Raw genomic sequence first — 15,429 nt, 5'->3', positions numbered from 1 at the left:
CACCTCTGAGGCTGTGCTGGCCAACAGAAAGCTCAGCAGCCCACCTTGGTGGCCTGTGGACCACCACCACGTGGTTCTGGGTCACCTTTCTGCCTTGGCTAGTTTGTGCAAAGCAGGTCCTGTGCAGCTGTCTGAAGTCCCAGAGGGCACGTGGGCTCAGCCAGTGCAGGAGGGGGAAGAGAGGGAAGAGAAGCTCCATGACTGTTGAACAGTTTATAAACTATTTAAGGAAAGAAAAATGTCACTTGGAGATTTAGCTGATTTGCAGATAGATCTAGTTCATCTGTATTCTGAAACTATTTTGAGATGAGGTTGGGTCTTTGAGCTAAATGCTCCCGGGGCTAGCTAGGGGTCTATTAGCACCATGCACCTGAAAATTGGGTGGGATTTGCGAAGAAGGAAAATGTGGTAGTGGATTAACAGAAACCTATTGGTGGTTTGCATGCCTTTCCTGTACTTTCATTTATAGCTGTTACTTAAAGCAAATATGTTCTTATTTGTATAAACTTTATTGCAGGACGTTTCCAGAAGACCTTGAGTGAACACACACAGTGTTTGAGTCCACTTTAGCTGTGACCTGATCTGTAAATACGCGCTGTTGCAGATAAGGCTGGAGTGACTTTCTTTCAGATTTTGGCAGGATTTCACTCAGTGCCAATTAATTTGGCTCTCCTCACATATATTGATTTTTTTTTTCAATTAAGTTATCACAATTCCTTTTTTTACCTTAATGCAGCTAGTGAAAATTGATTTTTACTCTCATAAAGTACTTCCGCATGTATCACATTTATCAGTCTATGACTTTATTATCAGCAGATTCTGACACAAACAATGGTTAATATTTTGTATGCTGATTTTTAATGTGTGCAAACACTATGGTTTAGAAATAAATTATGACGGATTATTTCTACATGGAAAATCCCACCATGTACAGTTATGCAGGGAAAAGTCACCGGTTTGGTCCTATTTAGCTGTTTCTGGAGGTCCAAAATTTGTCTGTCTTTGAGCTGATGAAACAGGTGAACCCTTGAATGTTATTTATGCAGCTTGAGAAGGATGAATATGAGGCAGTAAAAATGTTCGCTGATGATGTCTGCTCACTGATTCCAGCTAAAATCATGTGCAGGGACCTCTGCGTGATATTTTTTTAAAAGCAGTACACAATTTGAGGCTTAAAATAAATTCTTGCAGATGGAAATCAGTGCACTTGAAAGCGCTATTATAACTTGTAGTGATTTCAAGCATTTAGATTTTGAAATAATCACCCATAAAACTTGCATTAATTGTGTTCCAAAATCAATGAACTGATGAGGAGGGTGCCCTACTAGCCTCTTCTGCCAGGGCTTGAGCACCTTCTGAATTTCTCCTGCTACCAGCAGAAATGATCATTCACAGAAATCATAGCTGGCAATAAGGGTTTATTAATCAGATTACAAAACTGCTAAGAAGGCCCATGACGGTGACTTGCTAAATCTGCCTTTGCTGTTGTTAGTGAGCCTACCAGAGGTAGCAATGGCAACTCTTTCTTGCTTTCAGCAGCCCTCCTTCCTGTCATTCAGCCTCCCTTTGCTGATCAGTCTGAGGTCTTATGGGCTCCAGTAGCACCATACGCAGCAGAGCTCCAGGTGGGACTCCATGTGAGTGATGCCACGTGTTATTTCCGTGGGGGTCCTGGAGAGGAGGAGGCAAAAGCTCAAGAGGTGTTATGATTATATTGCCCTCTCCTTTATTTTGGTCTTGGTTACCCTTGGTGTTGACCTCTAATGCTGTAATGAGACTAAAAGAGCTCTCGATGAACCTGGAAAGGTACTAATACTCTGGGACGTCTTCAGTTTGCTGTAAATTGCATGTTATTGAGGGTGTCTTACTGCCAATGGGCACGGCCCCCGTGTGGTTCATAGCATTTCCTGAAGCTTTGCAGGACTGGCATTACAAATTGGCAGCTCTAGGCTGCTCATGAGTCTCCTGCCTTCTCACACAGTGTTTCCTCGAGTTCTCCCAAACATTGTTGGGGTTTTGAGCTCAACTGCTCCCTGCAGGGGCCGTGAGCCACTTGCTTTTTTTTGCCTGGAAAGTGTCAGGTACTTACATAACCCGAAGGGACATGCAAATGGTGCTCTGGCTTTATGCTGAGGACTGTTGACTCTGGCAGAACCTTTCGCAGACCTTGTACTCCTGTGCTGTTTCCCAATCCCCTGCAGCCTGTCCTTTTGGAGCCTGGCAGCGCTGCCTACCACCTCCTGTGGCCACCACAGCGGCAGGGCCTGTGCACGAGCCTCACGCCAGTCACATAGGAGGGCCTTCTACTGTAGAGCCATTTCTTCTGACTGCCTGGGTGTCCCCCTGATGCTGAACCCCTCCAAACAACTCCTGCATATGGGTTTCAACCTTATCTCCCTTGATTATCACAGGCTGTGCTCCATGGCCCACCTGCTTTGCCTCAGGGACTGGTGAATGGGCCCTCCTCTCTTTAGGATTCCTATTTAGCACCCATTAGCACATGCCTCTTGTCCTGCAAGGGTCTCCCTGGTACATGGAGCTCTTGTCCAGGCCCTTGGACCTGCCCTGCTCCAGTCTGCTGCAGGGGACCTCCTGCTGGCCAGCCATCCAACCAGGACTGCAGCACAAGACAGGGAGCTGGAAGAGATCTCCAAAACTTTCCTCAAAATGAAGGTATGACCAACTCCACTTGAGTGGGTCACTCAAAACAGTAAGATGTAGATGCAACTTGTTGCAAGTTAAAAAAAAAAAAAAAAAAAAAACCATGAAAATTCACACTTTCCCTTGATGCTGAAGGTCCTAAAAGAAATACCTCAGTGTTAGCACAGGTGTATTGACATCTGCACACTTGGTTTGTGGATGGGAAACAGAAAAAAAAATTCTGCATATATTTCTGAAAAACAGATGGGTTGGCTTCATTGCCTTCTGGCCTCAAAGGGGTCACATCCTTTCTTGGCCCATGTGGGTGAACGAGCACTGCATTGCAGCTGAGGTGGGGGGCAGCAGACATGGGCTACAGCTGAAGTGTTGTTTTCTAGATCCCAGTTCCTCCCCTAGATCACCGACAGGTGTTTTTTATTCTGTCCCTTTAATCCATCTCCTATTGCAAACATTCCCCGAATTTAATAACTCATCTGGAAGACAATTGCTGTGATCTTGACAGAACATGCTGAGTCAATCTATTTTAACTGCAGATTTGGTTTGCAAATAATGTCTCCTTGCCGATAAGGTTCAGGTGTCATCTTTGTGGACATTGGCAGGGATTTGCTTGACCGTGACAGCTTTTACGGAGTCTGGCAATTAAGTTGTCAAGTTGCATTTTCCTCTGACAGGCAGCATTAATTGATGATAGAGTTGGCTTCAATAAGCCCTGAGAAAGATGGATATGGTGATCAGGATGAATAGAGGTCCTTGTACTTGAGAGCTGTGTTGGTCCAAAGCTCTGGAGTCCTTGACACTTGGTGTTGTTGAGATAAGGGACAGGGCAGGAGATATCTAGGCTGAATTTCGGGGAAGTAACGAAAGCAAGATACATGAATAGAGACCTCTGTAACATCACTAGGCATCAACATAGCTGGAAATGTTGGTATCTGGGGAGACTTTAACTTTGTAGATGCACACTGCAAACTACTAATGTTAGCAGAGCTCCTGGATATGAGGAGCAAACAGAATTTTCGATTAAGTAATCCCCCAAATCATGTTATTGTGGATTTGCTTTTCAAGTGAGAAGGGTGTTGATGTCCTCCTCTTAGAAAAATAATACTGAGCTGAGCTCACTCTGTTTAAGTCATGCCAAAAATAGATCTGTAAATAAGGATTTTTACTACTGAGTACAGAATATGAAAGATTAAAACTTAAAAACTTGGAAAATCTAGGATCCCAACTGAGGAGACTTGTTTTGAGACCAATCTATAGAATTGACAAAAATAAAGGAGAAAAACATGTTCAGGACTGATCTAAGCTGTGTTACTTTAATGCTGGGCAAACCTTCAGTTGAAGCTTGAAGAAAACAAGACATGAAGTGTAAAGGAATGATTAATGTATGCTATGAATGTGCCGGAAGATAATCGTGTATGGGCTAATATCAATCTTTACAAAGTTGGCTGACTTCCTAGATAAAGGAAGTACAGTAGATCTAGTCTATCCAGACAGCAAAAGCGTTTGACCTGTTACCCCGTGGGATGGTGTCATTTAGGCTTGGCGAGGTGGGTCAGGAACGGGCAACAGGGGAGGTGGTAGTGTGTGAACAAAGGGTACCACAGGAGTTATCAGTGAACAGCCAAAAAGATGGATTTGGGACCGAACTTCATGGCTTTGTTCCTTGCCTTAATACAGAGAAAGTTGGTACATGGAGTAGATCTCTGCTGAGTTTTTTTTTAAAGGCAGAAGAACAGGATTTCTCCCAGAGAGAATGGGGTAACCTTCTGGGCTGCAAGTGCCCAGGCTCAAACTGACATGGAAGGTAGCAGTGAAGAGTGCAAAATCATGCTCCAAGGTGAAATAACGAGGGTTTTGGCTACCAGCTAGGAGCTTGGTTGAAAACTACAGCAGAGGAGAAAAACCTAATTGCATTTATTCAGTCGTAGGGTAAATGAGAGCCTGCAATGTGCTGGGGCAGATCCGGGAGCGGAGGGGCCCTGGCACGCTCTCCACTTGCTGGTTCCCCTCAAGCCACACAAAAGGCCCCTTCCTGGCATACGTGCCCACGTCAATCATTAGCTAGAAATCCAGAGCTGGGTAAATACATTTTGGTTTCCCGTGCTGATGACAGATTGGGTGTTACATCATAAGGTGGGACCATTTGATATGACAGTTCGCTATATATTCCCACTTCTACCTGTGCCCTTCCTCTCCCACACCGAGAGCGAGCGGGCTGTAGTGGCACTGCTGCCGTCTGCCATGAAGACCACCGGGCTCTTTGTGAGAGCGGCTGTAGCCCTCTGCTGCTTCTTAGGTGAGTGTTTCCTGTCCTATTGCATAGGTTGCTTTAGGTGAACCAGTGGCTGGGTGATCAGCAAAAGTACTGCGGTCTTGTAATGTGCAGGACAGCCTTATTCCATGAAGGAATATTCTTCCTGAGAGTGTAGCAAATAATTAGACTGACAGATCCAGGTTTCAGCAAACCTCATGCAGATGACTGCTTTCATCTTGGTTTATAGGAGGAAATTGCTGAGGCAGCAGTCTTAGTGCATGGCAGGAGCTTGCATGTGGAACTACTGGGTACAAGGGCAAAGCAAAGCTGTTTGCAATGGCATCCGTGTCCATGTGAGCAACATAAGCGCAAACTTTAATGGCTAGAATCGCTCTGTAAACTTTACTGTGCCGTTCCCGGTAACTGAGAAGTTTGTGTCTTGGGATGGATAGTGCCGGTGATCGAAAGCCATCTTAAATGCACATCTGAGCTTCTGGAAATCAAATACAAAATCTTTTAGAAGAGGTTAAACTCAGAGTGCAGAATTGAAAATGCCTATATCACTTCCCCGTAATGTCTTAGGAACCGATTAATACATGTGGTCTCCCCCCTTCTATCTGCCATCAAAAGTGGAATGAAACTTTATTTAGTAACTTTTAATTCATCTTATGACCACTTACTAACATAATGTAAGACTACATTTTCTTAAACGCAATAAACCAATCGACAAGTCGCTGAATTTAATTGTTTCATAGGAAGATTTGCATGTCATCTCTGCACATCAATATATATGTATTTTTTTCTTTTCTCTCTCTACTTTTCTTTTAGATATTACCTTTGGAATTGAGGTGAGTTACAGATTTTTCCATTTATTCTGTTCTATTCTGAGCTTCTCGTAAGATAGAAACAGTATATAATTACCTGATGAGCAAGTGGATTAAATCTAATGAAATCCTGGCTGTTCAAATAATATTTGCCAGTGCATGATTGAATGATACTGCCGAATCATGAGAAAGTAAAACACCCCCCCATTTATACTATTTTCAGTTCATTAAGTAAAATGAAGAAAGCAAGAAGTAATTATACAATCCTATTATAATAACTCTTAAATATAATTGAGTTACTCCGAGTCAAAAGGCAGTATATTACCTCCTCAAGAGGAAAGCTGTCTTAAGACGATATGCTTGAAAGCATCAAAGACCATGTTTCTGATATTTTTTTCCTATATGGTAAGACCCACAGTATTGTGCTCTTTTCTATCCTTATATTGGGTTGAGGAAAATGGCAGGGTCCGCATGATGGATTTGTCTGCAGGTTCTTCCCACGCAGTTACGAGACTCCTGTAACTCACCAGAGACTGTAGCATGATTGGAAACGATCAGATTTTGAGCTGAGGGGCTATGGAGTACGGCCAGGCTCCCAATTACCAGATGCCTTCATTAGGCACTGTCTCTCCCACAGCTGTCCTTCCTCCATGTCGTGCCTCCACCAGCCTCCAGCAGGAAGGCGTAATCAAAAACTTCTGTAGAGAAGTTTCCCTGCTCTTGACAGCTTGAGCAGGTTCAAAATGATACCTCTGGGTTTCCTCCCGGCTGGAGCTGTGGGCACTGCTGCAGGAGGTGGGAGGCTGTGTGGCTTGTCCTTTCTGGGCAGGAGCTGACCTTGGGGCTGATGTTGTGCTGCTTTCACAGGTTGACTGCAGCCAGTATTCCAGCAGCATCGGCAAGGATGGGACCCTCTGGGTGGCCTGCCCAAGGAACCTGCAGCCAGTCTGCGGCACCGATGGCTCCACGTACAGCAACGAGTGTGGGATCTGCCTCCACAACAGGTGAGCTTTGCTGGAAACCCCGCAGAAGCGGCAAGGTAGGGGACTTGGGGTAAGGGTGGCAGCTCCGTCCCCCAAAGGTGGGCTGTGCAGAGGAGCATGTGAGTTAGCACCAAGGTGTTGACACTGCCAGCCGGGAGGTGACGACTGCTCTGCACAATTCCTGACACAGGTCTACTTTCTTCTAGGGAGCACAGGACAAACGTAGAGAAGGACTATGATGGAGAGTGCAGGCCAGATCATGTTACGGTATGCACAACAGTAAGACAATGTCTTGCTCTGCTGTTGTCCATAAAGACTTAATTTTATTTAATTCTTTTTTTTTTTTTTTTTTTTTTATCTATTCCTGCTATTTTTACAGATTGATTGCACCAAATACAGACGAACTGCAAAAGGTGATAGTGTCCTGGTAGCCTGCCCAAGGATTCTGCAACCAGTCTGTGGCTCAGATAGCTTCACTTATGACAACGAATGTGGGATTTGTGCCTATAACGCGTAAGTCTTTTCTGCAGAATATCCTTCTGGATAATTAGCAATAGCTAAGGCTCTTGGAAACACTTCTGTAAAACACCAGGCTTTCTTAAGGCAGGTGTCTCGGTGAATCACTTTGAAGCTGGCTGCTTGTAATTCTCCAGCCAACTTCAGTTTTCTTCCCCGTTCTCTCTCTGTGCTCATGAGGGGGATCACAAAAGAGCCAGAGCAGAACCATGAACAGATCAAACTGTTGCTCCTAATACCATGTGATATGGAAATACCATGCATTTTCTGCTCAGCAAGTGGTTGCTACTATCCGTGGGGTGCATCCAGACAACTCAGCCAGTTGCTGTGTCCTATGTGGTGGGTGGGGCCTTTCTTGTCCCAGTGGTTAGAGGGAGACAGGAAAAGTTATTCTCAAGGCTCCCTAACCAAAGAACCTCTTTCTTCCAGAGAACATCACACCAACATTACCAAAATGCATGATGGAGAATGCAAGGTGGATGTTGTCTCAGTAAGTGCAATAGAAATCAAAATCTCTCTCTTACGGCTGTTTTACAGAGAGAATCCCAGTGATTTCTCTAGGAAACTGCAAGAGGATGGTATGACAGGACTTGCAAGGGTCCCAGTCCATCCTCTGGCTTTCTGCCCAGTGCGGGTGTTTTTTGCATCCTCCCTGTCCCAAAGAGAGGGTCATTCCATATATTCCACATCAAAGGGACAAAAGAGGAGGCCCAAGGTTTTCCTGGCATTGTGCTGTACAGGTTGGCAGTTTTCTCTCTGGAGATTCCTCCCTTTGCATTTCCACCCCTTGCAACAAGCATTCAAAATTCCCATACTGGTTGCTTTCACAGACATAGTGAGATCCGTAAGAGCAATGAGCGTGCATATTTATAGGGTATAGCTCATTGTGTATTTATACAGGGCCAAGAGCCCAGTGCCTCAGGAAGAAAAACTTACATATTTCAGCACAAAAACTTGGAGATGCAGAAAGTTCATTCTCCAACTGACAGACAGCCATTCTTTAGCCCTTCAAATCCCATGCTTAACTACAGGGAATTAGAATTAATAAGTAATCACGGTGCTGGAGAACTGGAGAGAAAACTAACAAAAACCAAAACAATGTTAGTCAGATTTCTAGCGAGTGAAAAATGTTTTCACGACCATTTTGTTGATGAGAAGGGATCCTACAATTTTATACATGATCCTCTGCCTGAAGAATTCATTCTCCAAGATAGGTCCTTTTTCTCAGCTCCTAAAGAATTAGGATAATATTCAGCCTATTTCTGATACAGTTTAATTTAAGTGTGTCAGGGCTTTGTTCTGTCACAGAAACTACGATGGCTGTGTTTTTTTTGTTTGTTTGTTTGTTTTTTGTTTGTTTGTTTCCCATTCAGGTGGGATACCGAACGAAAAGGTTTTCCACTGACTTTTCCCACATAGCTAAGGCTCCACCGGGGCTAACTCTCCTTATTTTGGCAGATTGACTGCAGTAAATACCCATCAACAGTCGCTGAAGATGGCAGAAAATTAATAGCCTGTCCAAGGATCCTGAATCCAGTTTGTGGCACAGATGGCTTCACATATGATAACGAGTGCGGGATCTGCGCCCACAACGTGTAAGTGCCATACGTACCCAACTCCTTCAAAGTGGCCAGCAGTGCTTCACAGTCCTGGGAACCTCCCTTCTATGTTGCTGCCTATGCCTATGTCTTAAAGTGTGTTTAAAAAACAGATTATTTGGGGGTTTATAGTGAGTTTCCTTCTGTGACACCCTCTTCGTTCTCATTAGAGGAAACCTGCAAGAGTCAGAACATGGCTCCTTGGATCAGTCTAGTAGGCTGGGCAGCGACTGAGCAGAGGAAGGAATAACTCAGAATATTGCTTTAAATTAGATGTTATGAGAAGACGTGAGGAGCTTGTTAATGAGCAGAGTAATGCAGCTATCTTGATACAACCTTGTAGAGAGGCTGAAGCCCTGTTTTTTTAGGTATCTGCTTTAAGCTATGTCTGGTTCATTTTGCATGTGAGTGTGAGTGAGAGTTTAAGCTTTTACTTACTCAACTTGATTGTCTTCCTCTTCCAGAGAGCAGAGGACCCATGTCAGCAAGAAGCACAACGGAAAATGCAAGCAGGAGGTTCCTGATGTGAGTATACAATATAAGGCATATTTCTCCCCTTGTCTCTACCTACTGATATATTTCCTGAGGCTACATCTACTCTGAAAGTGAGCAGGCTTGAAGCCTGGCTCTCTCTACAAGTCCTTTAAGTCTTGTCAGCCCCTCTTGTTAAGGATGCCTACGTATTCCAGTCCATCCTGATGCAGGTGTCCTTTGGGTCCTCCTTGCCTGCACAGCCCTGGCATATGAGAGCTATACACAGAGTTTACATTATGAATTAGTACCTACACCAACTTTTGCATTGAGGATATATTCTAGTATATGGAGCACACCTGAAGTTCTGTACTGAGACAGTGAGTCCCAGAGCTGGCATCTAGGACATGCCAATGCGTGTACAACACACAAACAACATGGAACGTGGTCAGTGGAGGTTTAGAGTCTCCTTTGAAGATGACCTCCAAATGCATCACCAGCAAAGTCCATCTTGCTTTACTATTTTGTTTGCCTTTTTTTGTTTGTTTTGATAGTGCAGAATGAAAAAGAGACTATTTATTTATTTATTTATTTATTTATTTATTTGCTTTTCTGGCATATCTTGCAAACAGTTTTGGTCAAAATGTAACCTCCTTGGGTCAGAAGTGAAGTTGAATGGCATTTGGGATTGACTGAGCTACTTGCTCTAGTGATTTGGCATCTTGCAGACTGTACAGTGCTGTGTAGTTTCTCCTGGGAATGAGAGGATTCATGCAGAACTGACTCATGCTGGTTCTGAGAGAACTGAAGTACAGCACAAGTGTTGTTTCAGCATCCCAGCGTAAAAGATACAGAGACAAGCAGGAGATGATGCTAGGGTTTGTCTTGGAGAACAAAGGTTTCCCCAGGGCCAACACTCCTGCTTTTTGCAGATCGACTGCAGTCAATACCCGGCAAGAACATTTAATGGTGGTAAACGTATGGTACGCTGCCCACGGATCCTGCTCCCAGTCTGTGGCACAGACGGATTTACTTATGACAACGAGTGTGGCATCTGTGCCCATAACGTGTAAGTACTGCAGATAAGACTTACTTTTGGAGTGACTAGGCATGGTTAGTACTCCAGGTGGCTTCCCTTTTGATACTGGCATGTCTGCATGTCTCTTTCTGTTCCTTTTTCAAACTCCTGAAGCTCTGTCACCTCCGTTTCCTTTCCTGATGTGCTGTCTGTGCTCCTCAGGGAGCTGTGGGAGAGCCAGCCACCAGCCTGAGCACCCTGTGAGGGCTGTGGGATTTGGGCAGAGGAAAAAGTGGATGGGACTGCTATGAGTAGATCTTAATGGTCTGTTACTGCTTAGGATTATGTTTGGTAATGACGGGTAGAAGCTGGTTAATTAAGCTGTCAGATGCCTCCTCTAACATATGCGCTGGTTAAGATTTTGATCCGCTCTGTGACTGCTGGGTGCCACAGGGCTCAGCCGGTGAGCAAGCTAACACTGGCCTCTCCCTTTCAGACAATATGGGACCGACGTTAGGAAAAGCCACGATGGACGATGCAAGGAGAAGAGCGTTCCAGTAAGTGTAAATAGAAGTAGAATGAGTGCTTTCTCCTGCACTGCCCAGTCTCCAGGAGGAGCTGGGGGGTGCTTGTGCCTTGTGCTGGTGCTGCAGTGCTTCCTACCCATTTGTAGCAGCTGTCGCCAAGGGGCTGTACGTTTGGGCAACAGAGAAGGGGAATAGGCCAGGGCTTGGGAAACAAAAGGTCTCTGAACAGAAACTACCAAAGGCAGCCCAAGAACCATGCAGCCCATTTTAGCACAGTAGGAGAGGACAGAAAGCTGTGCTAGATGTCTGTGTTTTCATTCAGTGCTAGGATTTCCACTGCAGTAGACAGGCTAAAAAATCCTCGTGCTGTGGTCAGCCAAGAAAAATCTGCTTCCAGGTATGCATACAGAAATAGCTGTATAAACATGCACAGTAACAATATGTGCTGATAACATCTCAGCACATTTATTCTGCTTATGCAGAGCAGCTATAAAACACTGAAAATAACTTCATGCATCCCCAGGGAATGAGATATATTTTCTATAGTAAAGACATGATGTTATAATGCTGTCTTTGCTATAATTTGCTCTTGGACTGTGTGGGAAATATGGGTAATAAGAGAGACTACACTGGGGAAAATATGCAAAATGACTGTGAAGTGTCAGATGTTTAGCTAGTGTAGACTGATTTCCACAGTCATCAATAGATATTTGCCTATTTATCCTCAAATATTTGAACTGGTTGTAAAGATTTTTGCAACAGGAGCTGGTAAAACAGTTTCTTGTTGCTGTTTTCAAAATGCTGAAACAAAACCTCAGGTTTCGTTCAGTCAGGCTGGACCTAATGTCAAACTGGACCTAATGGCAAACTTCTTGAATCAGATTCCTTTGGTCAAATGCTTGTTTTGAAACTTATAGACATCCTAGTCTAGGATAACTACCTTTTTGGTCCACTATTCCTTTCTTCCCTCTGTTAGCAGGCAATACCAAACCCAACTACAATTACATAATTCATTTCTAATGGAAGACCAAACTTAAAACCAACCCTGATTTTCCTCTGGCAGAAGCTTTCAAAATCTGGAGGACCAGAGCCAGCAGACTGTAGCTGAGGCACGTTCCCAGCTCCCAGCAGCTGGCCCAGCATTGTTACTTTATCTCCCCAGCTTGATTGCTCCACATACCTGAGAGATACCCCAAGCGGCGAAGCCATCACAGCCTGCCCCTTCATCCTGCAGGAGGTCTGTGGGACCGATGGTGTCACCTACAGCAACGACTGCGCACTGTGTGCCCACAACACGTAAGCCCTGCAGGTCACCCTCTCAGAGATCACCAAAGTTGCTTGTTGAGCTTTTAAAACTCTGCTTTCTCTCTTTTTCCAGTGAATTTGGAACCAGCGTTGCCAAGAGGCATGATGGAAGGTGTGTAGAGGAAGTTCCCCAGGTAAGTGGGACCCAAAGAAAAGTAAGAGCTTGAGGTGGTGCTTATTGCCTAATTGTAGGAGTGCTGGTTGGTTTTCATGGCGTAGCCTCTGCTGGGTCATGCAGCTTCTGCTGCCCTTTTTCCTGCGGGTGAACATCACCCCCCGGCAGCAGGAACGCTGTGCACTTCCTGCAGTCTGTCATGGAACGAAAGAGAAGAGGACAGGTGAGGAATGATTTATGAAACAGGTAGCATAAATGACTTAAAGCATTACAAGGAAAAATTTGCTTTCCCACAGCAGTCTATCATAGCCACTGCAGGAACTTAGCAGCCTGTTTTGGCAGTATGGGAAGGGGACGCAGGTGACCCCAGCTACCTGGTGCCTTCTAGATACTCCTGCTTTGCAAAAGGATGTGCTGCAAAAGTTAGAAAATTACCTACTTTTTGAGTTCCCATACCTAATGTACCAGAGGATTCAAACTCCTCTGAGGTGTTTTTTCTTTTTTTTTTTGTTTGTGTGCATGTGTGTAAGTACAATACAATCCAGTGTATACCAACAACGAATCTTGTAAAGATACTGAATTAAATATATTTGGCCAGCTATAAACTATTTACACTCACTGGGGAATAGAAAAACAAAGCCATCTCATTATCATGTGTTTGAAAGAGTCAACATTCTGAGTCAGATATTTCATTTCTATACAAACAGACTATGAAATGTCATTCCTTTGTTTCCTGGGTACACTCTGTGCTCAGGCTGGGTGAGATACATAAATCAGCGAGGAAGACCTCACACTGGAGAAACTGGGACTGCTAAAACACAAGGCCAGTTCTTCAACCGGTGTAAATCATTTTCAACTGCTGTCAGTCCTTCTGGCAGATTTCAACACTCAGAGCCAGCCCCTTGCAACAAAAGGCCTGTCAGCACATCTCCTCTCAATTCTTGTGGGCCGTGAAACACTCCTTGGTCACATTCAGCTTCTCTTGCAGGAAGTGCATAAATCATGCCATTTTGATTTGTTGATTATTTATGAGCTTCATTTTGCAATATCCCAGTAGGTTCAGCAAGGTATAAGGGCATCATGATAAATACAGAGCTGAATGAGTGATGTGCACCTTCAAGCCTTGATTCAGTCTTCTCCAGCATAAGGCTATGAAATGAAATTGCTAGTTTTCAATGAAGAATGAGTTAATAAATAACCATAATCTGTCCCGTGGCAGATCCTAAAAGGCAGAGGCATAAACAGGGGTTTGTGTCTGGGCACCATGGCACATTTGCTGTCTTTGTTTCACAGCTTGACTGCAGCAAGTACCCAACTTCCACGCTGAAGGATGGCAGACAGCTGATGGCCTGCACCATGATCTACGATCCTGTCTGTGCTACCAACGGTGTCACTTATGCCAGCGAGTGCACACTGTGTTCCCACAACCTGTAAGTACTTGCCCTTCTCCTGGGGGGACCCACAGTGGCTGTGGTTGGACCATGTCCTTGAGGGCTGAGTAACGCACAAGGACTCTATCTGAAACAGCGTGCTGGATGGGTCCCCTCTGTCTACCCTGTTGCCCTGTTTGCCATGGTTGGCATTTGAGATGGGCATTTAGCAAGGCCTATTGCCCCCAGAACTCCACAAAGAGTGTTCATTGACTTATTCCAAAAGATACATCCCCGCTCCGTAAAGGCACACTCTTGCTAATGCTATGCAGCTAATGCTAAGCTAATATTTCTGAAAATCTGTGTGCTATGCAGAAACGAGGCTGTGCTCTTGCACCATGGTTCTAACGGTAAAGGTTGCCTCTAATATTTTCCCTCATTCTTCCAGGGAGCATCGGACCAATCTTGGCAAAAGAAAGAATGGACGCTGTGAAGAGGATGTTACAAAAGTGAGTGGGAAAAGATGGGGACAAAGAGCAAGGTCCAGTATCTGTTACAGTCATGGGGAGCTGTCCCCTGCTTTGGGTCACAAACCGGAGGAGCAGCATGCAGCCCTTGGGAATTTCACATTGGTCATAGAACAGCTGCTCTCCATCCCATCGCTCTGTAACAGTGCAGGGAAAGGATGTGGCAGTGGGTAGGAATAGTATGAGGTCACATCTGCCACCAGGAGGGAGCTGAGTTGGTTATTCTCATAATTTTCCAGGCAGTTTCATTTCTCAGTGGGGTGTCATTGCTCGTGCTGGGGGACATGGTTTGCTCTCAGGCAGAGTCTCATGTCCTCTTTGTGTGTGCAGGATTTTTGCCGTGGCTTCACAGAGATCTCTCCCATCTGCACCATGGAATATATGCCCCACTGCGGCTCTGATGGCATAACATACAGCAACAAATGCACTTTCTGCAACGCATACCTGTACGTATAGAAATAAAACCCTTCCTCTCCGCATTTAATTCCTGTATCTGCTACAAATGTAGGGCTGTTTTTGTAAGGCATTTTTGACTAAGTGCTTACGGGTGTGTGGAGGACATTTCTGGTGCACCATGACTTCTGCAAGGAGGTGGGGTGTTTGCTTTTTAAAGGAAAATGCAAAGCACTCACTTCTGGCAATCTGTGTGTGGCTTCCTGTTGTGTGGTGTCTTTTTTTTTTTTTTTTTTTTTAACTTCAAAGACAGTTTGCTTAGTTTCACCAGCGTGCAGTTTGTCCCACAAGCTCATCAGAGCATGAGAGAAGTACTTCACCAAACTAGCTGGATGTTATCAAATGTTTAAAACCTGTCATCTTTCCTTTAATGATAATAATGAAAGTAAATATTTGGACTTTTGAGACTGTTCTTTACCTTCTGTCAATCTTAAGCCAACATTTGGGCTAGTGAAGAGAGGAACAGGGCTTCAGCACTGAATGTAGTCTGTGTCTAATCCTTCTCTCCTCTTTTCACCAGGGAGAGCAACAGGACTCTCAACCTCATGAGCAGGTCCTCATGCTAACTCTGCAGTGGAGTCCAGCACAGGAAGACAAACTGCCTTGCACGTGACTTTTCATGGGCTGATCTTCCCCAACAGCTTTCCTTCAGCTTGTTTTGTCTCCTTAAGCTCCTGAAACGCGTTTTGGTCAATAAACTCACTTGGCAACATTTATATGTCTTCGTGCCTTGTTTCATACCTTTTCACCCTTCTCCTCCCCAGCATGGTACTTGCACTGTTGCTCATTGATTCATCTATTGATGTTCTG

The 15,429-nt window shown here is 44.6% G+C and overlaps 1 protein-coding gene and 1 long non-coding RNA gene across 2 annotated transcripts; one reads left to right on the top strand and one right to left on the bottom strand.

Moving 5' to 3' along the window:
- Positions 1-948: 948 nt before the first annotated feature.
- LOC310881718 lies at positions 949-2,671 on the bottom strand. Its single transcript, XR_014572520.1, has 2 exons — positions 2,090-2,671; positions 949-1,671 (listed from the first exon to the last, which is right to left on the bottom strand). It is a non-coding gene; the product is annotated as an uncharacterized lncRNA (long non-coding RNA).
- A 2,105-nt stretch (positions 2,672-4,776) lies between these two features.
- On the top strand, positions 4,777-15,331 carry LOC310881714 (ovoinhibitor-like). The gene is made up of 16 exons (XM_083799258.1): positions 4,777-4,954; positions 5,741-5,760; positions 6,604-6,740; positions 6,926-6,986; positions 7,099-7,232; positions 7,665-7,725; positions 8,694-8,830; positions 9,298-9,358; positions 10,237-10,373; positions 10,819-10,879; positions 12,012-12,145; positions 12,228-12,288; positions 13,563-13,699; positions 14,088-14,148; positions 14,497-14,612; positions 15,140-15,331. The coding sequence occupies exons 1-16, from the start codon at positions 4,807-4,809 to the stop codon at positions 15,183-15,185; spliced, it is 1,512 nt and encodes a 503-aa protein (XP_083655384.1). The 5' UTR covers positions 4,777-4,806; the 3' UTR covers positions 15,186-15,331.
- Positions 15,332-15,429: the final 98 nt, after the last annotated feature.

The sequence above is a fragment of the Anser anser genome (genome assembly GCF_964211835.1).
Source record: "Anser anser genome assembly, chromosome: 14".
Lineage (NCBI taxonomy): Eukaryota > Metazoa > Chordata > Aves > Anseriformes > Anatidae > Anser > Anser anser.
The sequence above is the reverse complement of the archived record's forward strand: the minus strand, read 5'-3'. Positions and strand labels throughout refer to the sequence as shown.

What these genes read in the sequence shown, in the direction of transcription:
- LOC310881714 (XM_083799258.1), top strand. Translation starts at nt 4,807, where the DNA reads ATGACAGTTCGCTATATATTCCCACTTCTACCTGTGCCCTTCCTCTCC. An exon ending in AGCCCTCTGCTGCTTCTTAG is followed by an intron (nt 4,955 to 5,740) that starts GTGAGTGTTTCC and finishes CTTTTCTTTTAG; the next exon opens with ATATTACCTTTGGAATTGAG. An exon ending in GCAAGGAGAAGAGCGTTCCA is followed by an intron (nt 10,880 to 12,011) that starts GTAAGTGTAAAT and finishes TTATCTCCCCAG; the next exon opens with CTTGATTGCTCCACATACCT.